At 40.7% G+C, this 27,010-nt stretch overlaps 1 protein-coding gene across 1 annotated transcript in view; it reads right to left on the reverse strand.

The window, feature by feature from the left end:
* LOC137373213 (proteoglycan 4-like) overlaps nucleotides 1-16,447 on the reverse strand; it is a 28,285-nt gene extending 11,838 nt beyond the window's left edge. Inside the window, exons 1-4 of the mRNA XM_068038068.1 lie at nucleotides 16,256-16,447; nucleotides 13,401-13,587; nucleotides 9,404-9,490; nucleotides 2,364-2,503 (exon numbers count right to left, since the gene is read on the reverse strand). Of these exons, the coding sequence (XP_067894169.1) occupies nucleotides 2,364-2,503; nucleotides 9,404-9,490; nucleotides 13,401-13,587; nucleotides 16,256-16,447 (606 nt within the window). The remainder of the gene's footprint in view (nucleotides 1-2,363; nucleotides 2,504-9,403; nucleotides 9,491-13,400; nucleotides 13,588-16,255) is intronic.
* Nucleotides 16,448-27,010: the final 10,563 nt, after the last annotated feature.

Genomic DNA, 27,010 nt, shown 5'->3' on the forward strand with positions numbered 1-27,010 from the left:
CAGTGCATCCTGCCTATCAATTTTCACCCCATCCATTACCTCTACCATCTCAGCTTCTATTGATATTTTATCAGCATCCTCTTCCTTAGTAAACACCAATTCAAAGTACTCATTAAGTTTTCTAGCCTTACCCTGTGTTTCTAAACATATATGACCCTCTTTGTCCCTAATAGGATCCACCCCACCTCTTACTACCCGTTTACTATTTGCATGCTGGTAGATGATTTTTGGGTTCCCTGTTAAGTTAACTGCCATTTTATTCACATATTTCTCTTTTCCAGTCTTACTTTCCTCTTCATTTTTCCTCTCAACTTATTGTATTGGCCTGGTTCTCGCTTGAAGAATTCATCTGACATGCATCATACACCTTCTTTTGTTGTTTCATCATATTCTCTATCTCGTTATCTAAGGAGCCCTGGCTTTAGTTCTCCTACCTTTCACCCTTGTTGGAAAGTACTCTTTGCTGTTCCCTCCTGTGCAGTCCCTTGCCCATTTGTGCCATGGCCTGAACCATACTCCTCCAAGGTGTTGAAACTCCCAGCAGTCTCCAATGCTGAATACTAGTTTGAGAGTGGCACACACCCCGAAGATTCCTGCACTTCTTGTCTCTTACTACTGTTTTGGATGGCCACCCATCTACTGTGCTGAACTTTTACTGTGTGTGTGGTGACCACCTCCTGGAACGTGCAATCCAGGAAACTATCATCCTCCCTGATGCTCTGCAGTGGTTCCTGTTGGCCCCCCAAGCTCGGAAATACTGAGCTCAAGCAGCTGGAGACACCTCATACACACATGGTCCTCCAAGACACATGAAGTCCTGAAGTTCCCACATGGTGCAGGAATTGCAAGCAACAGGACTCAGCTGCCCCTCCATGAACTAAAAATCTGTATTCCTTCTTTTAGAATCTAGTTAGTACCTTGTTTAAACGATTAATTTTAATTAATGCCTTTAGATCTGCTCTGTGGCGGTTTCAACTACAACAACTTATATTTATATAGCTCCTTTAACGTAATAAAATATCCAAGAACATTATAAAATACATGTACGATGCCGAGCCACAAAAGGAGATATTAGGTCAGAGGACCAAAAGTGTGGTCAAAGAGGGAGGTTTTAAGAAGTGTCTTAAAGGAGAAAATCAAGGTTGAAAGATGGAGAGGTGTAGGGAAGGTATTCTAGAGCTTGGAACCGAGGCAACTGAAGGCACGGCCACCAATAGTGGAGTGATTAAAATCGGGGATGCACAAGAGGGCAGAATTAGAGAAGCGCGGATATCTTGGGGGGTTGTGGGGCTGGAGGAAATTACAAGCATAGGAAGCGGGGAGGCCATGGAGGGACTTGAAAGCAAGGATGAGAAGTTTAAAATCAAGGTGTTGCTTGACTGGGAGCCAGTGTAGGTCAGCGAGCAGAGGGGTGATAGGGGAATGGGACTTGGTGTGAGTTAGGACAAGGGTAGCAGAGTTTTGGATGACCTCAAGTTTACGGAGAGTAGCATATGGGAGAGCAGCCAGGAGTGCATTTCTAATTTAGCTTCACTGCCAACATCAGTTCCATTGACAACAGATCAAGTCACTATTAGTTGAGCATTAAGTGCTATTTCACTGTCTACTGCTTTGGTTCTCTAGGGAGAGTCACCTCTCTGCATTTATGTCTACCTCCTCACCCCACCTTTTTTCAATTGCAGGTTATGCTAGCCTTGACTGAATGCGGAGATCCAATTGGAATTAGATTCCAAAAGCAGAGGACTAGTTTCCTGCGCCTACAGAAAATGGCCATAACCCAAAGGCACATTTGTAGATCCATATTTTCATGAGTTTAGCATGCTGTTCGTTCTAGTTCAATTGCTGTCCAAATCAGATTTTCCTAGGTCTTGTGAACTACACTTTTACCACTAGTTGCATAAGCCAGTTTCCATCAAGCAGTTGGTCACTAGCCTTGAAGGAACTGATCTGGAATGCACTGCCTGAAAGAGTGGTGGATCAAGAATAAATAGTATTACTAAAGGATAATTGGATAAACACCTGAAAAGGAAACATTTGCAGATCCATGAGGAAACAAGAAGGAGAGTGGGACTAATTGGATTCAAAAAGCCAGCACCATGGGCCAAATGGCCTTCTGTGCTGTACGATTCTATGAACCTTGATTTAGAACTGCAGTGGGAAGAAAGACAGGTGGAAAGTCTTGGTTTGAGGGCTTGGGTCCCACTTTGAATAAAATTTCTGAAGAAGTGTTATGTTCACAACCCTTCTGCATAACAGTAACTATCAACTCCACTAAATGCAATATTATTTTGATGTCAGATCAGCCCCTTCATCAAGTGAGCAATGGAGAAGAAGAGCTGTAAATATACCTCAGAGACATTTACCTTAAAGAAAAATGTATTCCCATTACAATTGCACCTCGTGAAGACGGTATCTATTGGAGATGGAATTCCCCACACATCGGAAATCCTACGAGGGTATCCTAATGCTTGTCCTTTCTGGCCTATCGTCCAAAACAAATGACCTACAAACATAATAATTCATTAGAAAAAGGGTGTAGTGCCACAGTACTGGCGGATAGCTAATGTAATTCCTATATTTAAGAAGGGTGACGGAATATGCCCAGGGAATAATAGACCAGTCAGTTTAATATCGGTGGTCAGAAAAATAATAGAATACCTACCAAAGGAGAGAATAGAAGAACATCTAGTAAAGAAAAGTCTAATAATGAACAGTCAGAATGGATTTCAAAATGGAAAATTTTGTTTGACCAACCTTAATGATTTTTTTGAGGAAGTAACAGGGAGAGTAGATAATGGTAATGCAGTAGATGTAATTTATTTGGATATTCAAAAGGTGGCCCATAATAGACTAATGGATAAGGGCAGAGAATGCGGAGTCAGGGTACAAGTGGCAGAATGGATTGCTAGCTGGCTTCACAACAGAAAGCAGAGAGCGGCAGTAAGGGTTAGTTATTCAGAGTAGCAAGAGGATGGTAAGTGGTGTTCCACAAGGATCAATGCTAGGACCACTGCTGTTCACAATTTACATAAAGGATTTGGACTTTGGAAACAAAAACACAATTTCTAAATTTGTAGATGACACCCATATCGAGGACTATAGTCAATACTGAGGAGAACTGCAACAAATTACAGGAGGATATTAATAAACTTGCAGAAAGAGCAAATAATTGGCAAATGAAGTTCAACACAGATAGACATGAGGTAGGTAATATGTTTTCGTAGGAAGAATAGGGAGTTCACTTATTACTTGGAAGGTGCGGGTCTAGGTGAAGTGGAGGAACAAAAGGATCTTGGAGTACAAATACACCAATCACTAAAAGTTGCACCACAGGTTAGCAAGGCCATAAAAAAAAAACAAGCACTAGGGTTTATTTCTAGAGGGATAGAATTGATAAGTAGTAAGTTATGCTAAACCTGTATCGAACCTTGGTAAGACCACACTATTGCGTGCAGTTCTGGTCGCCATATTATGAAAAGGATATCGAGGCAATGGAGAGGGTGCAGAGAAGATTTTGATGGATGCTAGGGTATACATATCAAGAAAAGATGAACGGGCTGGGTCTCTTTTATCTGGAAAAAAGGCTGAGGGGTGACCTAATAGAGGTCTTTAAAATTATGAAAGGTTTTGTGGATATGAGGAGAATATTTCCTCTTTGGGGAAGAGCATAATTAGAGGCCATCAGTTTAAGATAGTCATCAGGAAATCCAATAGGAAATTCAGAAAAAAAACTTCTTTACCTAAAGAATGGTGAGAATGTGGAACTCGATACAACAGGGAGTGATTGAAGCTAATAGTATAGATACACTTAAGGGGAAGATAGACCAGCATATGAGGGAGAAGGGAATAGATGGTTACGATGGTAGATTTAGATGAGAAAAGATGGGAGGCGGCTTGAGTGGAGCATAAATGCTGGCATGGACTGGTCGAACCGAATAGCCTGTTTCTGTGCCATGTATCCTATGTATCCTATGTAAAAACATAGAAGTTAAAGATCAGTTGATGCAGTGCACACCCATTAGTTAATAGCTCTGTCAAATGGACAAATGACTGGTTGGTAGGGATAGTTCAGACTGTGATTACTACTTAATTATTATTAGGCTAACAATCCACAATATGATAGCAATGAGAATTTAATGTCATGTATTTTTTATTATTGCCAAAGTCTGTTGGATTTGTATTCTAATTGACTAAATCCAATATCCTGTTAGAAAACATTACACACCACCACCCATTCCCACATGACAACTTATTGATCTCAGTTGAGCTGCAGCACGTTCCAGATCTGTCAAGACTCATTCATTTAGAGTGACATTCATGCATTTTGGTTTAAGAATATGAGCTTCTCTTAACAATGAAGATAGTTCTGTACGTTATTTGGGCTTGTGATCTGTTCACTGTTGTTAATTATGTCTCACATCTGACATTCACCCAAGAGTTGAGGTTTCTGGTACTTTCCCGTAAGTGGAGACAAACTGCACTGTTATTTAACTTTCTGTGGCTGATTACTAAGTGGCACAGGCAGAACTTTGGTAACTTAACTAGTTACCTTTCTCTTTTAGGGATTGATGTGATGGCAGAGACCCATGGAGAAAATTCTACCGAATGAGTGCAAAAATAATTATAATTGGTCATTGTTTAGGATATTTGTTAAGGCAGGGGTTTCAATTCATGAGGCACTGGCACCCAATACCAGGGAAAGAAGGAGCTGTTCCATTTTAACAGGGTACACTTAAGCCAGGCTAGGACCAGTGTCCTAGTTATTGGAGTAACGGGGTGTGGGGGTGGGGGGGTGGGGGCGGTGGGGGTTGATAGGGCTTTAAACCACTGAAAGGGGGTGGGTTGGTTGGAGGATTCAGGAAAGGGTACATTCAAAAGCAGCATGATAAAATGTCAAGGCTGCCAAGCAGGGTTGTGATTTGGGTAAAAATCAGCAAAGTAATCAGAATGGGACAGAGAGCTTAACAAAGGTAATGGAGCATTAGTGACTAGGGTGAAATAAGAGAAAATAGGGGGAAAAAAAGCCAAAGGCACTATATTTGAATGCACAAAGCATTCACAACAGAATAGATGAATTAATAGCCCAGATAGAAATTAATGGGTTTGATCTCATAGCCATTACAGAGATGTGGTTGCATAGTGACCAAGGTTGGGAATTAAATATTCCAGAATACTTGACCTTTTGGAGAGAGAGGCGAAATGGAAAAGGAGGAGGATTTGCCCTGATGATAAAGGATGGGATAAAGATAGTAGCGAGGAAGCTATTGGCTTAGAAAATCAAGATGTAGAATCAGTTTGGGTGGAGCTAAGAAGCAACAAGGGGAGTAAAAACATTGGTGTAAGTAGTTTATATGCCCCCTAACAGTAGTTGTAACGTTGGGGAGAGTATAAGTCAGGAAATTAGAGGTGCATGGAACAAGGGTAATGCAGTAATCATGAGGGACTTTAATCATCATACAGACTGGGCAAACCAAATCTGCAGTAATAGTGTGGGGGTGAGTTCATGGAATGCATTTCAGATAGTTTTCTAGATCAGTATATCAAGGAACCAACTAGGGAACAGGTTGTTTTAGATCTAATAATGTGCAATGTGACAGGGTTATTTAATAACCTCATAGTAATGGAGCCTCTGGGGAAACATAATCATATAGTAATATGATAGAATTTTATATTGATTTTTGAGTGTGATTTAGTTAAACCTAAAACTAGGGTCTTAAATCTGAGCAAAGCAAATGATGTAGTTATGTGGTGCGAGTCGGCTAAAGTAGATATTTGAAACTAGATTAAAAGATAATGGTGGCATATAGGCAATAGCAAGCATTTAAAGAATTAATTCATAAATTTGCAATCATTAAACATTCCCTTAAGGAGTAAAAACTCTACAGGAAAAGTGGTCAAACTGAGGCTAACAAGAGAAATTAAAGATAGTGGGTTGAACTTTATGAGTGTGCCGCACTTCGCGGTGGCGCAATCTAAGAACGGCGTGCATCCCATGTGGATGCGCCGTCCCTGAGCCCCCACGATATTACGTGTGGGGGCTCATTTAAATAGAGGGGGTGGAGCAGTTGCCCCGATGACATAGAGGGGGCGGCCTCCGCATTCTTGGCAACAGCGTCCGGTGCCACCACGCAGGCGCCGATGACATTTTTAAAGGGCTTTAAGCCCACACAAATAAGTTTAATTTTTAAAGGGACAAGTAAAGAATTTTTATGACGTTTGAAAATAGGTGATGGAGGCTCTTCCCCAAACCCGAACTTTGCCCTCCAACCTTCAATCTTTTGCCCTTCAACCCCTTCCCATCATCTTCACATCCAATAAAAATTGATTTCCCCGCTCCTTCACCCTTCCCACCCTGAAAATTTTATTACTCCCTCCTCCCCACCAGGTTCTCACCCGGAACTCTGTATGGAGTTCCGAAGGCGCGCGAAGGCTGAACGTTGGCCGTAATATCGGAGTGGGACGGCTGCCGCCTGCAGGTAAGTTTATTTGCATACTTTAATTGTTCAGTTCCATATGCTGATGAAGGGCCTGCTGCCAGGCAGTGGGGGGGGGGCCGCTCTGAGGTCCCGCCGCTGCCGGTAATATGCGGCGGGCCCTTCTCGGCGTCGCGGGTCAATGTCAGCTTCTCCCTGCAGCAATTTACCGGCCCCCGCGCCGTGACCCGCGGTGTCGAGGGACCGATAAAATTCAGCCCAGTATTAGATTAAAATAAGATGTTTATAATGTTCAAAAAGAGTATTCTTGAGGAATGGGAGGATTTTAAAATTCAGCAAAGGATGAACAAGAAATTGATAAAGAAAGAGAAAATAAAATGAGTAAATTAGCTCGAGACATAAAAACAGATTGTAAAAGCTTCAAAAGCTATGTAAAAAGATTAGCGAGAGTAAACGTGGGTCCCTTAGAGGTAGAGAAATTATCATGGGGAATAAGGAAATCACAGAGACTTTAAACAAATACTTTGTATCTGTCTTCATGATTGAAGACACAAAAAAGATTCTGTCAGTAAGAGGAACCAAGGGTCGAGTCAGTATGAGGAACTTAGGGATATTAGTATTCATTGTTAATGATAGGTTAATTATGTTGTTAAAAATACACAGATGACGGGCATTTTTTAATTAAGGACTTAGAGTGGATATAAAGAGAGCCTGCTGGGACACAGGGAGGAAAAGCAGGAGGTAGAGAAATGTAATGCTGTATTCTGTGAATAAACTGACTATCAAGACAAGAATCTGTGCCTAGCTTTGTTCTTTGCCACTTGGCTTGGATCCATTTAACATTCGTAAAGAAATAGTACTGGAGAAATTAATGGGACTAAAAGCCAATAAATTCTCTGGACCAGATGGCTTACACCCTAGGGTTTTAAAAAAGGTGATACAGAAATGGTGGATGCAGTGATTTTGATCTTCCAGAACTCTCATGATTCTAGAACTGTCCCCATGGATTGGAAGGTCAGAAACGTAACCCTCCTATTCAAGAAAAGGGGGAGAAAGAAAACTGAACTATAAGCCAGTTAGTCTGACAGATGTAGTAGGGAAAATGCTAGAATCTATTATTAGGGATTGGATAACAGGGCACTTAGGAAAGCATAATATGATTGGGCAGAATCAACAGAGATTTATCTTTGACAAATTTGTTAATTATCTGAGCTACTAGGATGGATAATGGGGAACCAGTGGATGTAGTGTATTTGGATTTTCCAAAAGCATTTGATAAGGTGCTGCACAAAAGGTTATTACACAAAATTGGGACTCATGGGACTGGGGGTAATATATTAGCATAGATTGAAGATTGGTTAACAGACAGAAAACAGAGTAGAATGAACAGGACATTTTTGGGTTGGCAGGCAGTAACAGTGGAATACTGCAAGAATCAATGCTTGGGCCTCAGCTGTTTATAATCTATATCAATGACTTGGATGAGGGGATCGAGTGTAAAGTATCCAAGTTTGCTGGTGATATAAAGTTAGGTGGGAAAGTAAGCTGTGAGGAGGATGCAAAGAGCTTCAGTGAGTGGGCAAGAAAGTGGCAGATAGAATATAATGCAGAGAAATGTGAAGTTTTCCACTTTGGCAGGAAAAGTACAAAAGCAGATTTTTTTTTTTAAATGATGAAAGACTGTACCTAGTGTATTTGTATGTGAATCAAAAAGTTACCATGCAGATGCATTGAAAGATATAAAATTCTTAAAGGGTTAGACATGGTAGATGCTGGGAGGATGTTTCCCCTTGCTGAGGAGTCTGGAACTAGGGGTCACAGTCTCAGAATAAGGAGTCGGCTATTTAGGACAGAGATGAGGAGAAAATTTCTTTACTCAAAGGGTCATGAATCTTTGGAATTCTCTACCCCTGAGAGCTGTGGATGCTGAGTCGTTGAGTATATTCAAGTCAGAGATCAACAGATTTCTGCATACTATGGAATCCAGGGATTTGGGGATAGTGTGTGTTGGTGTAACTGAGGTTGAAGATCAACCATAATCTTATTGAATGGCACAGCATGCTTGAGGGGCCAAATGACCTACTCTTGCTCATATTTATTGCGTTCTTCTATTTACATTTTTCTATTTCTTCTCGAGTCACATGTCAGCCAGAACAGATATGGCTGTCAGGTTTCTTCACTGAAGAACATTAGTAAACCAGTTAGGTTTTTACAACAATCCAGCAGTTTTCATGCTTATTTTTCTTGAGCTAGCCCATAAATTGGGAGAGTATTAGGGGAGAAGGTGGCGTAGTGGTAATGTTACTGAACTAGTGATCTAGGCTAATGCCTTGAAGACACGGGTTTTAATCCCACCATGGCAGCTGGTGGAATTTAAATTCAATTAATTAATAAAAATCTGGAATTGAAAGCCAGTCTCAGTAATGGTGCCATGAAACTATCATTGATTGTTGTAAAAGCCCATCTGGTTCACTATTGCCCTTTAGGGAAGGAAATCTGCCGTCCTTTCCTGGTCTGGCCTCCATGTGACTCCAGACCCACAGCAATGTGGTTGAATCTTAACTGACCTCTGAAATGGCCTAGCAAGTCACTCAGTTGTCAAGGGCAATTAGGGATGGGCAACAAACGCTGGCCTTGCCAGTGATGCCCACATCCCATGAAATGAATAATAAAAAAATTATCAAATTTATCAAGCTCATTTGTATAACCTGTTATGGTGGGATTTGAACTCATTACCTCAAGATTGCTAATTCAGCATCATATCATTAGACCACTGTAAATATGTACACATTATATGAAAAAACCCCACATATGCATGATGTCTGAAATTAAAGCAGAAAAATTTAGAAATACACCCAGTCTTGTCAGAATCTAAAGAGAAACATTCAATGCTTAAAATGTAGCCCCTTTGCTGAGCTGCATTTTATTACAAATAGCAATTATATTTCTGAATTCTTTTAACAGCTTACCTCTAAAAACATAAGTAGTTCCATTTTGCAGAGTTGTCAAAGCATCTGAAGGCTTCTTATTACACAAATTGGGATCGTTGAGATGGTCTAAAATAGCAAGTGTTATGAATAGTTGTGAGAATCAAACTTTAAATGTTTAAGAAATTATCTACATTTCATTGATATACAAAACATCATATCCAAAATCCCTTTATATAAATCCAAGAATCTCTTCTGCCTTTTTGTGGCTTTTTACATCTGTACTCGCATTGCTAAAGATCTTTATACCTCCTGCATTCCTACATTTTTCAGTTCCTTCTCTGTTAAATCTTGCTGTTTATACTTATTAATACTAAGTCTTACTACTTAGGGTATACTTATGTTCTTTTGCCCCAAAATGTACTGCTTCACATTTCTCTTTATTGAACTGTATCTGCAACCTATTTACCCAGTCAGCTGAGCTCTGTGACTTCTTCCTCACATTTTCCTATGCTTTCTAATTTGGTATCAGCAGCAAATTTCAAAAACATTTTTCTATTGCCTATGTCTAAATAATTTAAGTAAATAGAAAACAAAAGGATTCCCAGCCCTGTCACCCAGGAACTCCAAAAATGTACCAAATTAACCATACCCATCTTTAACCAGTCTGCTATATTTCCTTTAATACCATGCACTTGGATTTTCACAACATCAACTTAAACACTTTCTGAAAAGCCACATACACAGCAATCATTACTTTTATTTATTTATTTAGAGATACAGCACTGAAACAGGCCCTTCGGCCCACCAAGTCTGTGCTGACCAACAACCACCCATTTATACTAACCCTACAGTAATCCCATATTCCCTTTTTCTACCCACACAATTGGATATCTTTCAAAAATTCAGATAAGTTAATTAAGTAATGCCTGCCCTTTACAAATTCATGCTGACTGTCCTTGATTAGCTCCTTCTTTTTAAATGTTCACTAATTTCATCCAATGTGTGAACTTTTATTCACAACCAAGTACAGATTAACTAGCCTACAATTTCCTTATCCTTTTGCCTCCCATGAACAAGTATGTAACACTGTCACCTTTCAGTTAGTCTGCACAATTACAATTTCCAAAGATTTTTTGGTGTCTGCTGCCATCTTAATATAATTAGTTAGTCTAGTTAGAGCGATTACTGAGTCTTCTGTACTGTGAACATTAACTCTTTATTACATTCTAACTATGTACATTTTCACACCAGTCTGTGTGACTCTTCTGAAGCGACGCTGCATCTCCCTGCAGTCTCTCTTACATGTGATCTCTTACATCATCATGGAGGGAGGTATTCCTTACACTGTCTCAATCATTAACCCTTTCAGACCCTTATACTACATCTCCCCCAAGTCTTTATCCATATATATATTTATACATTCACTTTTTTATTTTTACATACTACCCCATCTCCCCCACACTCTGACTTCATGGATTCAATCTGTCAGGAGGCTTCTCAACTCTCCCTGATCGTGTAGTTGTCAGACGGGGAAGATTAGTAGTCTTTCTCTGAACTCTCGTTTCTTGACTTGGACGGCCTTCATTGAGGTTTGTAGTATCCGTTGTTTTCTGAATTTCAGGTTCAGCATCTGATTCGTCCAAATGTATGACCGATTGATGTCTTTGATGAATAGGAATAAGATTTCTCCTGTTTCTTCTTATAGTACCTTCTGAAGTATGTACTAAATAAGATCGCTGTTGATTCTCTCTGGACGATTACTCCTTCTCTGCCTCGGTCTTGTACACATACCTTTTGTCCTTCAATCAACTTAGGTAAGTTCCTGGTATGGTATTTCCTATTATAATGATGTTGCTTTCGGTAAGACTCTTCTCTGATAGCTCTGGACTTCGAGCTCTGGAAGTAACTTTTTGGGTAGGATTGGAAGTTGTGTTCTAAGTTTCCTTCCCATCAACGGTTCTGATGGTCCTAATCCGCATAGTAATGGAGTAGTTCTATAGTTCAGGAACGCTGTTTGAAAATCATCACTTTTTTTAAACAGCGCTTTGATAGTTCTGACTCCTCTCTCAGTTTCTTCATTAGATTGTGGATATCTAGGGGAACTTGTAAGATGTACAAATCCACAGTTTTCCACAATGTGCGTGAAGTCGTTGTTTGCAAATTGTGGTCCATTATTAGAAACTATCTGGTCAGGTATATCATGTGTTGCAAAGATCTCTTGTAACACTCAAATGACCATTGTCATTTTGTACAAACATTTGATCTCGATCTACCTTGAAAAATAGTAGATGGCAATCAGGTAGGATTTTCCATTAAACATGAATAGATCCATCGCCAGATGTTCCCACAGTCTGTTTGGGTATTGTGTTGAGATAAGGGCTTCCCTCTAATCCTGTCTGTGCACTGCACATACCTGGCAATTAGAAATCATTTCTTCTATATCTTTCGATATTCCCGGACACCACACGGACAGCTGAGCCTGTGCTCTACATTTCCTACAAATCAGGACCAGAAGTAGGCCATTCGGCCCCTTGAGCCTGCTCCTCCATTCAATAAGATCATGGCTGATCTGTTTGTGTCTCGAATTCCACACTCCCATCTACCCCCGATAACCTTTGATTCCTTTGCCTAACAAGAATCTATCTACCTCCGCCTTAAAAATATTCAATGACCCCGCCTCCACCACCTTCTGAGGCAGAGAGTTCCAAAGTCGCACAACCCTCTGAGAGAAAAAAATTCTCCCCATCTCTGTCCTAAAAGGGTGACTCCTAATTTTAAAACAGTGTCCCCTTGTTCTGGATGCACCCACAAGAGGAAACATCCTTTCCATATCCACCTTGTCAAGACCATTCAGGATCTTATATACTTCAATCAAGTCTCCCCTCACTCTTCTAAACACCAGTGAAAATAAGCCCAGTCTGCCCAACCTTTCCTCATAAGACAACCCACTCATTCCAGGTATCAATCTAGTAAACCTCCTAATTTACATCCTTCCTTAAATAAGACCAAAACTGCACATAGTATTCGAGATGCGGTCTCACCAACGCCCTGTATAACTGAAGCATAGCATCCTTACTTTTATTTCCAATTCTTCTCATAATAAAGGAGAGCATTCCATGAGCCTTCTTTATGACTTGCTGTACCTTCATACTAACCTTTTGTGACTCATGCACGAGAACATTTAGCTCCCTCTGCACCTTGGAATTCTGCAGTCATTCTCCATTTAAGTAATACTCTGCTTTTTTATTCTTCCTGCCAAAGTGAACAACTTCACAATTTCCCACATTATACTCCATCTGCCAGATTTTTACCCACTCACTCAGCCTATCTATATCGGTCTGCAACCTCCTTATGTCCTCCTCACAACATATTTTCCTACATATCTTTGTGACATCTGCAAATTTAGCTACCATGCCATCGTTCCCCTCATCTAAGTCATTGATATAAATTGCAAAAAGTTAAGGCCCCAGCACAGACCCCTGAGGACTCCACTCATCACATCCTGCCAATCAGAAAAGAGGTTAGGGTGGCACAGTGGTTAGCATCGCAGCCTCACAGCTTCAGCGACCCGGGTTCGGTTCTGGGCACTGCCTGTGTGGAGTTCGCAAGTTGTTTCTGTGACTGTGTGGGTTTCTGCCGGGTGCTCTGGTTTCCTTCCACAGCCAAAGACTTGCAGGTTGATAGGTAAATTGGCCATTGTAAATTGCCCCTGTGTAGGTAGGTGGTAGGAGAATTGAGGGAAGGTGGGGATGTGGTAGGGAATATGCAGCTATTACCTCTTTAGCCACCGTTTTTAAGACCCTAGGATGAAGCCCATCAGGACCCGGGGACTTGACATCCCGCAGCTACATCAATTTGCTATGTACCGCTTCCCTGATGATTGTAATTTTACCAAGTTCCTCTCTTCCTTCCTCCTCCTGATTTACAGCTATTACTGGAATGGTTTTTGTATCCTCTATGGCGAAGACAGAAGCAAAATATTTATTCATTTCATCTGTCATTTCCTTATTTTCTACTATTAACTCCCCATTCTCACTTTCTAGAGGACCAACACTCACTTTACTTACTCTTTCCCTTTTTAAATACCTGTAGAAACTCTTGCTACCTGTTTGTACATTTCTATCTAGCTTCCTCTCATACTCTAATTTCTTTCTCCTTATTAACCTTTGAGTCATTCGCTGCTGTTCTTTATATTCTGACCAATCATCTGACCTGCCACTCATCTTTGTGCAATTATATGCTTTTTCCATAAGTTTGATGCTTTCCTTAACTTCTTTAGTTAACCACAAATGGTGGGTCCTCCCCATAGAATTTTTCTTTATAGTAGGAATATACTTATTCTGAGTATTCTGAAATATCTCCTTAAATGTCTGCCACTGCTTCTCTATTGATCTATTTCCTAGCCGAGTAACCCAGTTCACCTCAACTAGATCAACTTTCATGCCCACATAGTTGCCCTTATTTAAGTTTAAAATACTAGTCTTAGACCTACTCTTCTCTATTTCAATAAAAGCAAAATGACTGTATCGGTGCCGTTTCCTGCTCCCGCCCCGAACTGGAAAACTTTATCAACTTTGCTTCCAATTTCCACCCTTCTCTCACCTTTACATGGTCCATCTCTGACACTTCCCTTCCCTTCCTCGACTTCTCTGTCTCCATCTCTGGGGATAGGTTGTCTACTAATATCCATTATAAGCCCACCGACTCCCACAGCTACCTCGACTACACTTCTTCACACCCTACCTCCTGTAAGGACTCCATTCCATTCTCCCAGTTTCTCCGTCTCCGACGCATCTGCTCTGATGATGCTACCTTCCATGACGGTGCTTCTGATATGACCTCCTTTTTCCTCAACCGAGGATTTCCCCCCACTGTGGTTGCCAGGGCCCTCAACCGTGTCCGGCCCATTCCCCGCACCTCTACCCTCACGCCTTCCCCTCCCTCCCAGAACCGTGACAGGGTTCCTCTTGTCCTCACTTTTCACCCCATCAGCCTCCATATCCAAAGGATCATCCTCCGCCATTTCCGCCACCTCCAGCGTGATGCCACTACCAGTCGCATCTTCCCCTCCCTTCCCCTGTCAGCATTCCGAAGGGATCGTTCCCTCCGCGACACCCTGGTCCACTTCTCCATTACCCCCACCACCTCGTCCCCGTCCCATGGCACCTTCCCCTGCAATCGCAGGAGGTGTAATACCTGCCCATTTACCTCCTCTCTCCTCACTATCCCAGGCCCCAAACACTCCTTTCAGGTGAAGCAGTGATTTACTTGTACTTCTTTCAATGTAGTATACTGTATTCGCTGCTCACAGTGTGGTCTCCTCTACATTGGGGAGACCAAGCGCAGACTGGGTGACCGCTTTGCGGAACATCTCCGCTCAGTCTGCAAGCAGGACCCTGAGCTTCCGGTTGCTTGCCATTTCAACACTCCCCCCTGCTCTCATGCTCACATCTCTGTCCTGGGATTGCTGCAGTGTTCCAGTGAACATCAACGCAAGCTCGAGGAACAGCATCTCATCTACCGATTAGGCACACTACAGCCTGCCGGACTGAACATTGAGTTCAATAATTTCAGAGCATGACAGCCCCCCATTTTACTTTCATTTTTAGTTATTTTTTCTTCCTTTTTTTTACATTCTTTTTTACATTTTTTACAATTTTTTTTGTTGCATTTATTTCATTTCATCTTAGTTTGTTCAGTTTGCTTACCCACTGTTTTTTTTCAGGTTTGCACTTGCTGCTGTTCAATATTCAGTGTATTAATACCTAATCTGTACTAATGCTTTGTCTTTCAACTCACCATTAACATATTGTTTGCCTTTGCTCCGTGACCTTTTGGTCAGCTATGTGGCCTGGTCCAATCTAGACCTCCTTTGTTATCTCTTGCCCCACCCCCACCTCACTTGCTTATAACCTGTGACTTTTCTAATATTTGTCAGTTCCGAAGAAGGGTCACTGACCCGAAACGTTAACTCTGCTTCTCTTTTCACAGATGCTGCCAGACCTGCTGAGTGATTCCAGCATTTCTTGTTTTTACTTCTCTATTTCAAACTGGATGTAAAATTCAATCATATTGTGGTCGCTGCTACCTAGAGGTGCCTTTATTCTGAGGTCATTAATTAATCCTGTCAGATTGCACAATACCAAGTCTAATATAACTTGTTCTCTGCTTGGTTCCAGAACGTACTGCTCTAAGAAACTGTCTTGAAAGCATTCTATGAACTCACCATCCAGGCTCCTATTGCCAATCTGATTTTTCCAGTTTATATGTAGATTAAAATCACCCATGATTATTGAGTCCCTTTATCACAAGCACCCAATATTTCTTCTTGTATACTTGGTCCTACATTGTGATGACTGTTAGGTGGCCAGTAGACCACCCCCACTAGTGACTTCTTTCCTCGAGTATTTCGCATCTCCACCCAAACCGATTCTATATCCTGATCTCCTGAACCAAGGTCATCCCCAACTATTGCACCAATGCCATCCTTGATTAACAGTGCTACCCCTCCACCTTTACCGAGCTTCCTATTCTTCTTGAATGTCATATACCCCTCAATATTCAGGACCCAATCCTTGTCGTCCTACAGCAATGTCTCCATAATAGCTATCAGATCATATTTATTTACTTCAATGTGCACTAAACCCAAGTGGCCCTGGTGTATTTTCTCCAAGGTGGATACCCGGAGTGTCTCTGAAATCACCAGTCTCACGTCATATACCAGCAAATCATCCACAATAGTAAAGTGCCTTCTGTGTTCAAAGAAGATTTTCATCCTCTTACCACTGGGATGTGCTGTGGCCAGCCTTCCTTGCAATATTGGCGGATATAGATGCATTCTTCATCTTGCATCTGAACATGACGAATTTCTTAGCGCTTTTTTGAACTTGCCGGCCATTGTGATGCAGTGAACTGAGAATATGACTCAATTTCATTAATAAAGTTAACATCCTGTTGAGTAGGATGGTCGACAGTAGCTCTGGACAATGCATCTGCTGTTGTTTGTTGTTTGCCCTGTACGTATACTGATTCGTACATGAACCTCATTAGCCTCAACTGGAATCTCTGGATTCTCAGAGGCATCCTAGCGAGTTCTTTTTCATCTTTTCTTCTTTTTCAAGGAAACTAGGAGTTTGTGGTCTGTCTCTATGACAACCTTTAAACTGATAATATAATCTGAGAACTTATTACAAGCCCATGCAACTGCAAGAGTTTCTTTCTCTATGAAGGTGTACCTTGTCTCAGTCTCAGACAATGCTCGTGACACATAATAAACCAGTCTTTGACATTCATCTGGCTGTTCTTGGAAAAGGACTGTCCCTATCCCTGTAGTTGAGGCATCTGCTGCAATTGTGGTTGGCAGTGAAGGGTTATAATGCGCGAAGATATCTGGAGAAATCAGCATCTCCTTGATCCTTTGAAATGCCTGCTCCTGATTTGCATCCCAACACCAGGCTTCAGCTTTCCTTAATAGTTGTCGTAAAGGCTCAGTAACTTGCGCTAGTTTGGGTAAACATTTTGATAACTGATTGACCATTCCAAGGAATCGTTGAAGATCCTGGATAGAAGTAGGAAGTGGGAATTCACTAATGGCTCTCGTATTTTGCGGGTCTGCCATTATGCCGTTGCTACTGACAGTGTGTCCTAAAAAATGAACAGACGTTTTTGAAAACTCACACTTTTCATTAAGTGTTAGGCCTTCATCTTATAGACGATTCAAAACTGCTCTCACCCTCAGGTCATGTTCTTCAATGGACTAAGATGTCGTCCATATGGCATATTACTCCTTTAAGGCCCTGTAGACTGTTCGACATAGCTCTTTGGAATATCTCCAGTGCTGATGTTATACTGAATGGTAAATGATCAAAACAAAATTTTCCAAACAGAGTAATGAAGATAGTCAATAATATTGACTTCTTACCCAATGGAACTTGCCAAAAGCCACTATTCGTGTCAAGCTTTGCGAACATGGTACTTTGGATAACTTTGCCAAGCTTTTGTCCATTGAGGATATCGGATAAACTTCTCTTTCCACAGCCTTATTGAGTTAAATCTACACAAATGCGAAGATTACTCACAGGTTTAGTAACTGGAATCATTCCTGAACACCACTCTGTAGGTTCAGTGACAGGAGAAATGACTCCTATCCTGATCATTTCTTCTAACTGATGTCAGACTTGCTTCATTAGTGGATGTGATATCTTCCTAGGCATGAAAAGACGTACAGGTTTAGCATCTTTTTGCAAAATAATACTACATTTGGTCTTCAGTTTTCCTAGACCAGTAAATAATTTTGGGAAGTTTTTTTGAAAGTGACTCCTGGATTCTTGTTGCTTAACTTCGTCCACTCTTCTTATAAGATGAAGGTCAATACAAGCTCTTCTACTTAAGAGAGAGAATTCTTGATTCCTTAGAACTCACAGTGTTTCCAATATCTGCTTTCCCTTGTACTGGAGTGTTGCCTGTAGCTTTCCCTTGACTTTTAGTTCAGCCCTTCCTGGACATGTAACTGAGTTTCTGTTGATTGCAGGTAATGCATTGATAACCATGGTTCTCTGTCTGATGTGACCGTTTCACTTGCTCCAGTGTCAAGTTTAAAATTATTGATATGTCTATTGACGTATATATCTGCAGACCAAAATGCCTGATTAGGATGATTGATCTCACCAAGGAAGTTCTGACTTCTCTCCTGATGGAGATTGTTTAACTTTGTTAACATGCTTGAAGTCATTTTCTTTCAATCGTGTGGGAGTAGAGATTTTACTTTGGCACATCTTCCCAAAATGGCCTATTTTCTTACAATGGAAGAATTCTGCTTTGTTTGCAGGATACTATTTGCACCTGTGGATCTTTTTGGTGCCACATCGCTGGCAGGGTTTCATAGCATCTTGCACTACTCCCCACCCACTCCTCTCCAGGTAACTTCTTTTTCTTTTCTGGTGCTTCTTTTACAGCCCTCTGGTTAAGGAACTGTATGGTCACTGGAGGTTTCTTGAACTAAGGAATTCTTTCACCTCTCAAGATTGCTCCGTTCTTCTTCCGGACCTCTGCTTGTCTCACCAGCTGAATAGCTTTGTCTAGGGTGAGGTCTTCTTTAGACTGAAATAAATCTGATAGGGATTCATCAGTAATAACTACTACAATGTGGTGTCTTATTAATATAGCTTTTAGGTCTCCATATTCACATCCTTCAGCTAGTCTGTAAAGGTCATTAATAAAAGAATCGACTGTTTCACCTGGTTTCTGGACCCTTCTGTTAAATTTTTCCCTTTCCAGAATGGTATTACTCCTCAGGTTGAAAAAGCTATCAAAGGTTTTTAAAACTTCATCAGACTTTTCTGATGTTTCATTAATGCCTTGTCTTGTAATAACATCATCTGCTATTGCCCCAATGAAATACAGCAATGTCTAATATGGAAGCAATTCTGTATCTCAAGAATCTTTTTCGCCAGAGTGACTGATCTTGAGTTTGATTTGGTCCTTCCATGTGTCCAAACATCTCTGGTATTGTGAATTTGAGAGCCATGACTTTCTATTTGGTTCACTTTTTTTTATTCAGAATCGGAAGTTTCCTGTGCTTTTCAGTCTCGTGCTGGCTTCCTGTGAAATCTTGCCACTAGGCTTTGGATTTATTTCCTCCTTGCTTTATATACTGTTTTGTAGTGTTTCTGCCATACTCTATTTCATTTTTTTCATTTAGAGTATCAAGTATTTGCAGCCTCTTTTTTTCACTTTCTCCTGTCGCCATGTGTTACGGCGTCAATCTCAGATCTGCCCCCGCTAAAGACTTTCGGTTTTCCCGGTGCTCCTGCCTAGTGCCGTTAGGAATAAAGATTTTTACCCTCTTTACGGGTTGTTCACCAGATTCCTGATCGTTGCTTGGTTCTCCGACTCGAAGTCTGTGATCGCTGGACTGGATTATTTTCACAGACTACCCACCTCTGTGGTGCAGCCTGAATGCCTCGACAAGCTGATTCCCTGACTCTCCATCCTCCTTCGTCCACAGAGCAGCTCTGGAGCTTTTTCACAGCTTCTCGAGTTCTGCAGTTTTGGCACTTTTTTCAGGTCAGCCTTCTTCAAAGTATTTCTTTAAATTCTTCTTCTGTATGTTGCATGGTAAGAACCACCACTGTTCACCATGCTGTATGTTTAGTTTGTTTGCTGTCACCATAATATACTTAGTTAGTCTAGTTCAAGAGATTACTGAGTCTTCTGTACTTTGAACATTAACTCTTTATTACATTCTAACTATGTACAGCTTCACTCCAGTCTGTATGACTCCTCTGAAGCCATGTTGCATCTCCCTCCAGTCTCTCTCACATGTGCCCTCTTATATCATCTTGGTGGGAAGTATTCCTTATACTGTCTCAATCATTAACCCTTTCAGACCCTTATACTACACAACCCACCTTAGTTTTCAGAGCCTGGTAACTTTTCTATTTTCATTCCCATTAACTTATTTGGTAACTGTTAAAACAAATCATTATCTTTAGTAGTGATTCTTCTACACCCTTACCAGCTCCTGCTACAGGCCTATATAAAAAAAATTGTTGGCACGTGGGTGACACTGGCCACATTTCCCATCTCAAATTCCCATAAGAAGGTGGTGGTGAGCCTACTCCTTCAACTGCTGCAGAGGGCACAAAGCCACCTAGCGGGCAGATTTGCATGTGGACCAGGACAGGTAGGGTTGGCACATTCCTTTGCATGAAGTATATTAATGAACTAGTTGTGTTTCTATAGAAAAAAAAACAATTTTTAAGGTTATTTTTATTGTGCTAATCCATAAATTATTAGATTTATTGAATTCAGCTTTTTTCAGATATTTGGTTTGCTGGTCCATATCATAACCAATAGACTACAGGACCTTCCTCTGTGTATATATAAAAAATGAGGTGCAGTAAGCATCACTGTCATTTCTTTCATTCTCAAGCACAAGGTGACATTTTTCATCACTATCATGTTTGACTAATATTGGTATGCATTTAGTAAAAGAATAATGTGTGGAAAGGAATCTGTAATCCTTTAATCAGCACAATAATCTGCATTAGATTATTTTTTCATTGGTGTGCAGCATAGATTTTCTTAATATGTGCACAGTGGACCACAGCCAGTAAATTGTATGTCCTACCTTCATTTGATGGAGTTTTCATAGTTGTTTGTCTTCTGAGTGCTGCTGATGGTAATGTAACATTAATTATCACATTATCATCACTGTCTTGACGTATGTCAGCAGGAGTGGTTACCTATGAAATGAAATGCCTTTTAGTGCTTTTATCTAATGGAGGAACAAGCTTTAATATATGTACTTTTGTGGATCTAGTTTATCCGATTATCTTTACTAAAATGTATGAGCTTTTGCTGAGGTAAGAAGTTCTGTAGGACAGGGTGTCTAACCTTTTGGATCAATGCCACAGATATTGAGTGGCCCAGTATGATAACGTTTTTGAGTCAGGCAGAATTATGGTGTTAGCATGCTTAGCAACCATATTTTGAGCCTTTTGAAGAGCTGAATTAGGCGAGGCAATTGCTCCAAGATGGTGATCCTTGACAGTAACCTCTGCTCCCTTTTCTAACAAAGTCTCAGATAGGTGAAGTGTGTACTCTTTATGAGAAGCAAGTCCCTCCCAAAAAATCTGATGCCAGAAACAGCTGATCCACTGTTGGGAATGAAACAAACTCTCGGTAACTCTCACGATGGAAGCACACTAGGCTGATGCCCTCCTGTCACTACCAATGGTCTTGTTTTCCTCCAGTCGGGACTTGCAGTGTCTTAGATTCCTGAAGTAGGTTCTGACTGGCGGTGGAGAGGAGGGAGTGTCAGTTTGGTGTACTCCTGCTGAGAGAGCCGGCAGCACTGTCTGATTGTTTTATTTCTGACTGGGAGATCAGCTGCTCTCTTTTAAAGAGGTGAAACCTTTTAATTACCAGCTTTGTACTGGGAGCAGGGGCAATCGGTTTTGAGATAGAACAGTTTTTTAAATGAGCTGTTCAGACAATACGTAATTGGAAAGTGAACTGAATTCAGCCTCTGAGATGGACACCCTGGTTGTAAGGTTCACATCTATTGAGATAGATATTTCCACTGAAAGGCACAGGCTTACTATTATTGGAGATTGCAATAATTGATAAAAAGATAATTTGTATTAAAGCTAGTGTAGAAATCTTAGAAATAATGGACTGCACTGTTTTATCTTTACTTACGTTAAGAACTTTTACTGTGTATTTATCAGAAACGATAGGCTTAACAGTTTCAGTTAAGTTCAAATCCATGGTGATTGATTCTTCAGTATTGGCCATTCCTTCAGTGTCTACATTAGCAGGTTCCACGGTCACAGCTCTTTCCTGTGTCACACTTGCTCCGTCTAACATTTGGACTATGGTAACAGGGCCTGTAGGTACAATGAGCTGTGCCATTTTCTCTTTGTCTAAGTTTGGATCAATGAAAAGAGCTTCTTGAGGAATAGTTGGCTGTGCTTGTCTTCTGTTCTGTAAGTTGTTGAGATGAATAGTACCTCCTTCTTGCAGGACAGTGGGCTTTGTTGTTCCTTCTCTATCCAAAAATTTTGAATCAAGGATACCATCTTTAGGAGCAGAGGGCTTTGTTGTTCCTTCTTTGTAAAGGTTTGGGAGGATTGTTGCAGATTCCTCAGGAGGAATAGGTTGTGTTCTTGCTGCATTGTCCACATTATCAGGATCCTTGGTAACAGCTCTGTTTGGGGCAAAGGTCTTTGAAATTTCAGGATATATGATTGCATATTTTTCAGGAACTTTGGTTTGCGTTACTTCTTTGTTTATGTTATCAGGATCCATGGTTGCAGTTCCTTGAGGAGCAGTGGCCCTTGTTGTTCCTTCTTTGTCAAAGTTTTGGAGCATTGTTGCAGCTTTTCCAGGAGGAATAGATTGTATTGTTGCTGCATTGTGCAAGTTGTCAGGAAGCACAGTAATAGTTCTGTTTGGAGCAAAGGACTTTGAATTTTCAGATGCAGAACCTTCAGGAACAGTGGTCTCTGTTTCTTCATTATTCAAGGATTCAGAGTTCATGGAATTTCCCTCAGCAATGGTGGGCTTTGTTGTTCCTTCATTATTCAAGGTTTTAGAATCTGGAATACGATCTTTGGGAACAGTGGGCTTTGTCATTCCTTCTTTCTCCACAGATTTAGAATCCATTGTAACATCTTCATTAACAGAGGGCTTTGTCATTCTTTCTTTGTCCAAGATTTTATGATCTGCGGGTCTATCTTCAGGAACAGTGGGTTTTGTTGTTGCTTCTTTGTCCAAGGTTGGGAGCATTGTTAGAGCTTCTTCAGGAGTAATGGGGTGCATTTTTAGTGCGTTGTCCAAGTTGCCAGGATGCACAGTAGTAGCTCTGGTTGGAACAAAGGACTTTGAAATTTCAGGATGCAAGGTTGCAGATCCTTCAGGAACTGTGGTCTCTGTTTCTTCATTGTCCAATGATTCAGAATTCATGGTACCACCTTCAACAATTTTGGTCTTTGTTGTTCCTTCTATATCCAAGAATTTAGAATCTGTGCTACCATCTTCTATGACAATGGGTTTTGTCATTACTTCTTTATCGAAGGAGTTAGAATGCATCGAACCATCTTCATTAACAGGGGGCGTTGTCACTCCTTCTTTGTCCAAGATTTTAGAATATGTGGTACTATCTTCAGGAACAGCTGGTTTTGTTGTTCCTTCTTTGTCCATGTTTGGAAGCATTGTTACAGTTTCTTCAGGAATTAAGGGTTGTGTTGTTGCTGCATTGTCCAAGTTATCAGGATCCACAGTAACAGCTCTGTTTGGAGGAAAGGTCTTTGAAATTTCAGAATACACGGTTGCATATTTTTCAGCAACTGTGAAATCTGTTTCTTCTTTGTATATGTTATCTGGATCCATGGTTGCAGATCCTTCAGGAGCAGTGGGCTTAGTTGCTTGTTCTTTATCCAAGATTTTTGAGTCTATGGTACCATCTTCAGGAACAGCGTTCTTTGTTGCTTCTTCTTTGTCCAATGATTTAGAATCTACTGTACCATCTTTAGGAGCAGAGGGCTTTGTCATTCCTCCTTTGTCCAAGACTTTATAATCTGTAGTACTATCTTTAAGAACAGTGGGTTTTGTGGTTCCTTCTTTGTCCAAGGTTAGGAGCATTGTTGCAGCTTCCTCAGACGGAATAGGTTGTATTGTTGCAACATTGTCCAAGTTATCAGGATCCACAGTAGTTGCTCTGTTTGGAGCAATGTTCTGTGACATTTCAGGATAGATAGTTGCATATTTTGCAGGAAGTGTGGACAGTATTTCTTCATTGTTTACAATATCAGGATCCATGGTTGCAGATCCTTCGGGAGCAGTGAGATTTCTTATTTGATCTTTATCCAAAGATTTAAAAACCGTGGTACCATCTTCAGGAATGGTGGGCTTTATTGTTCTTTCTTTGTCCAATGATTTAGAATCCGTGGTAACATCTTTAGGATCAGTGTGTTCTGTTGTTCCTTCTTTGTCCAAGGTTGGGAGCATTGTTACAGTTTCTTCAGGAGTAATGGGATGTATTTTTGCTGCATTGTCTAAGTTATCAGGATCCACAGTAGCAGATCTGTTTGGAGAAAAGGTCTGTGAAATTTCAGGACGCATGGCTGCAGATCCTTCGGGAACAGTCGTCTGTGTTTCTTCATTGTCCATAGATTTAGAGTTCTTGGTAACATCTCCAGCAATAAAGAGCATTGTTGTTCCTTCTTTGTGCAAGATTTTAGAATCTGTGGTACTATCTTCTTTGGAAACAGGGGGTTTTGTTGTTCCTTCTTTGTCCATCTTTGGAAGTATTGTTACAGTTTCTTCAGGAATAATGGGATGCACTGTTGCTGCTTTGTCCAACTTGTCAGGACCCACAGTAGTTGCTCTGTTTGGAGCAAAGGTCTGTGAAATTTCAGGATACATGATTGCATGTTTTTCAGGAATGGTGGTCTGTGTTTCTTCTTTGTCTACATTATTAGGATCCATGGTTACAGATCCTTCTGGAGCAGTGGGCTTTGTTTTTCCTTCTTTCTGCAAGGATTTAGAATCCGCAGTATCATCTTCACGAATGGTGAACTTTAATGTTCCTTCTTTGTCCAAGGATGGGAGAATTGTTAGAGCTTCTTCAGGAATAATGGGATGCATTTCTGCTGCATTGTCCAAGTTGTCAGGATGCACAGTTGTAGCTCGGTTTGGAACAAAGGACTTTGAAATTTCAGGATGCAGGGTTGCAGATCCTTCAGGAACAGTGGTTTCTGTTTCTTCATTGTCCAGTGATTCAGAATTCACTGTACCACTTTCAGTAATAGTGGGTTTTGTTGTCCCTTCTTTACCCTGTGATTTAGAATCGATTGTACCATCTTCATCAACAGTAGGTGTTATCATTCCTTCTTTATCCAAGATTTTAGAATCCTTGGAATCATCTTCATAAATAGTGGGTTCAGTTGTTCCCTCTTTGTCCGTGGTTGGGAACATTGTTGCAGCTTCTTCAGGATTAATGGTTTGTATCGTTGCTGCATTGTCTAAGTTGTCAGGATCAACAGTAATAACTCCTTTTGGAGCAAAGGTCTGTGAAATTTCAGGATACATGATTGTAGATTTTTCAGGAATGGTGGGATGTGTTCCTTCTTTGTCCAATGATTTAGAATCCACAGTGACATCTTCAGGAATGGCGGGCTTAATTGTTTGTACTTTATCCAAACTTTTAGAATCCGTGGTACCATCATTAGGATCAATGGTTTCTGTTGTTCCTTCTTTGTCCAAGGTTGGAAGCATTGTTAAAGTTTCTTCAGGAATAATGGGATGTATTTTTTCTGCTTTGTCCAACTTGTCAGGATCTAGAGTTGTAGATCTGTTTGGAGCAAAGGTGTGTGAAACTTCAGGATGCATGGCTTCAGATCCTTCGGGAACAGTAGTCTGTGTTTCTGCATTGTCCATAGATTTAGAGTTCTCGGTAACATCTCCAGCAATAGAGAGCATTGTTGTTCCTTCTTTGTGCAAGATTTTAGAATCTGTGGTACTATCTTCAGGGACAGTTGGTTTTGTTGTTCCTTCTTTGTCAATCTTTGGAAGTATTGTTACAGTATCTTCAGGAATAATGGGATGGACTGTTGCTGCTTTGTCCAACTTGTCAGGACCCACAGTAGTTGCTCTGTTTGGAGCCAAGGTCTGTGAAATTTCAGGATACATGATTGTAGATTTTTCAGGAATGGTGGGATGTGTTCCTTCTTTGTCTAATGATTTAGAATCCACGGTGACATCTTCAGGAATGGTGGGCTTAATTGTTCCTTCTTTATCCAAAATTTTAGAATCCGTGGTACCATCATTAGGATCAATGGGTTTTATTGTTCCTTCTTTCGCCAAGGTTGGAAGCATTGTTATAGTTTCTTCAGGAATAATGGGATGTACTGTTGCTGCATTGTCCAACTTGTCAGGATCCAGAGTTGTAGATCTGTTTGGAGCAAAGGTGTGTGAAATTTCAGGATGCATGGCTTCAGATCCTTCGGGAACAGTCGTCTGTGTTTCTTCATTGTCCATAGATTTAGAGTTCTTGGTAACATCTCCAGCAATAGAGAGCATTGTTGTTCCTTCTATGTCCAAGATTTTAGAATCTGTGGTACTATCTTCAGGGACAGTTGGTTTTGTTGTTCCTTCTTTGTCCAAGGTTGGAAGTATTGTTACAGTTTCTTCAGAAATAATGGGATGGACTGTTGCTGCTTTGTCCAACTTGTCAGCATCCACAGTAGTTGCTCTGTTTGGAGCAAAGGTCTGTGAAATTTCAGGATACATGATTGCATGTTTTTCAGGAATGGTGGTCTGTGTTTCTTCTTTGTCTACAGTTGTAGCTCGGTTTGGAACAAAGGACTTTGAAATTTCAGGATGCAGGGTTGCAGATCCTTCAGGAACAGTGGTCTCTGTTTCTTCAGTGTCCAGTGATTCAGAATTCACTGTACCACTTTCAGCAATAGTGGGTTTTGTTGTCCCTTCTTTACCCTGTGGTTTAGAATCGATTGTACCATCTTCATTAACAGTAGGTGTTATCATTCCTTCTTTATCCAAGATTTTAGAATCCTTGGAATCATCTTCATAAATAGTGGGTTCAGTTGTTCCCTCTTTGTCCGTGGTTGGGAACATTGTTACAGCTCCTTCAGGATTAATGGTTTGTATTGTTGCTGCATTGTCTAAGTTGTCAGGATCAACAGTAATAACTCCTTTTGGAGCAAAGGTCTGTGAAATTTCAGGATACATGATTGTAGATTTTTCAGGAATGGTGGGATGTGTTCCTTCTTTGTCCAATGATTTAGAATCCACAGTGACATCTTCAGGAATGGCGGGCTTAATTGTTTGTACTTTATCCAAACTTTTAGAATCCGTGGTACCATCATTAGGATCAATGGTTTCTGTTGTTCCTTCTTTGTCCAAGGTTGGAAGCATTGTTAAAGTTTCTTCAGGAATAATGGGATGTATTTTTTCTGCTTTGTCCAACTTGTCAGGATCCAGAGTTGTATAACTGTTTGGAGCAAAGGTGTGTGAAATTTCAGGATGCATGGCTTCAGATCCTTCGGGAACAGTAGTCTGTGTTTCTTCATTGTCCATAGATTTAGAGTTCTCGGTAACATCTCCAGCAATAGAGAGCAT

The sequence above is a fragment of the Heterodontus francisci genome, chromosome 8 (genome assembly GCF_036365525.1).
Source record: "Heterodontus francisci isolate sHetFra1 chromosome 8, sHetFra1.hap1, whole genome shotgun sequence".
In the NCBI taxonomy this organism is placed as follows: Eukaryota; Metazoa; Chordata; class Chondrichthyes; order Heterodontiformes; family Heterodontidae; genus Heterodontus; species Heterodontus francisci.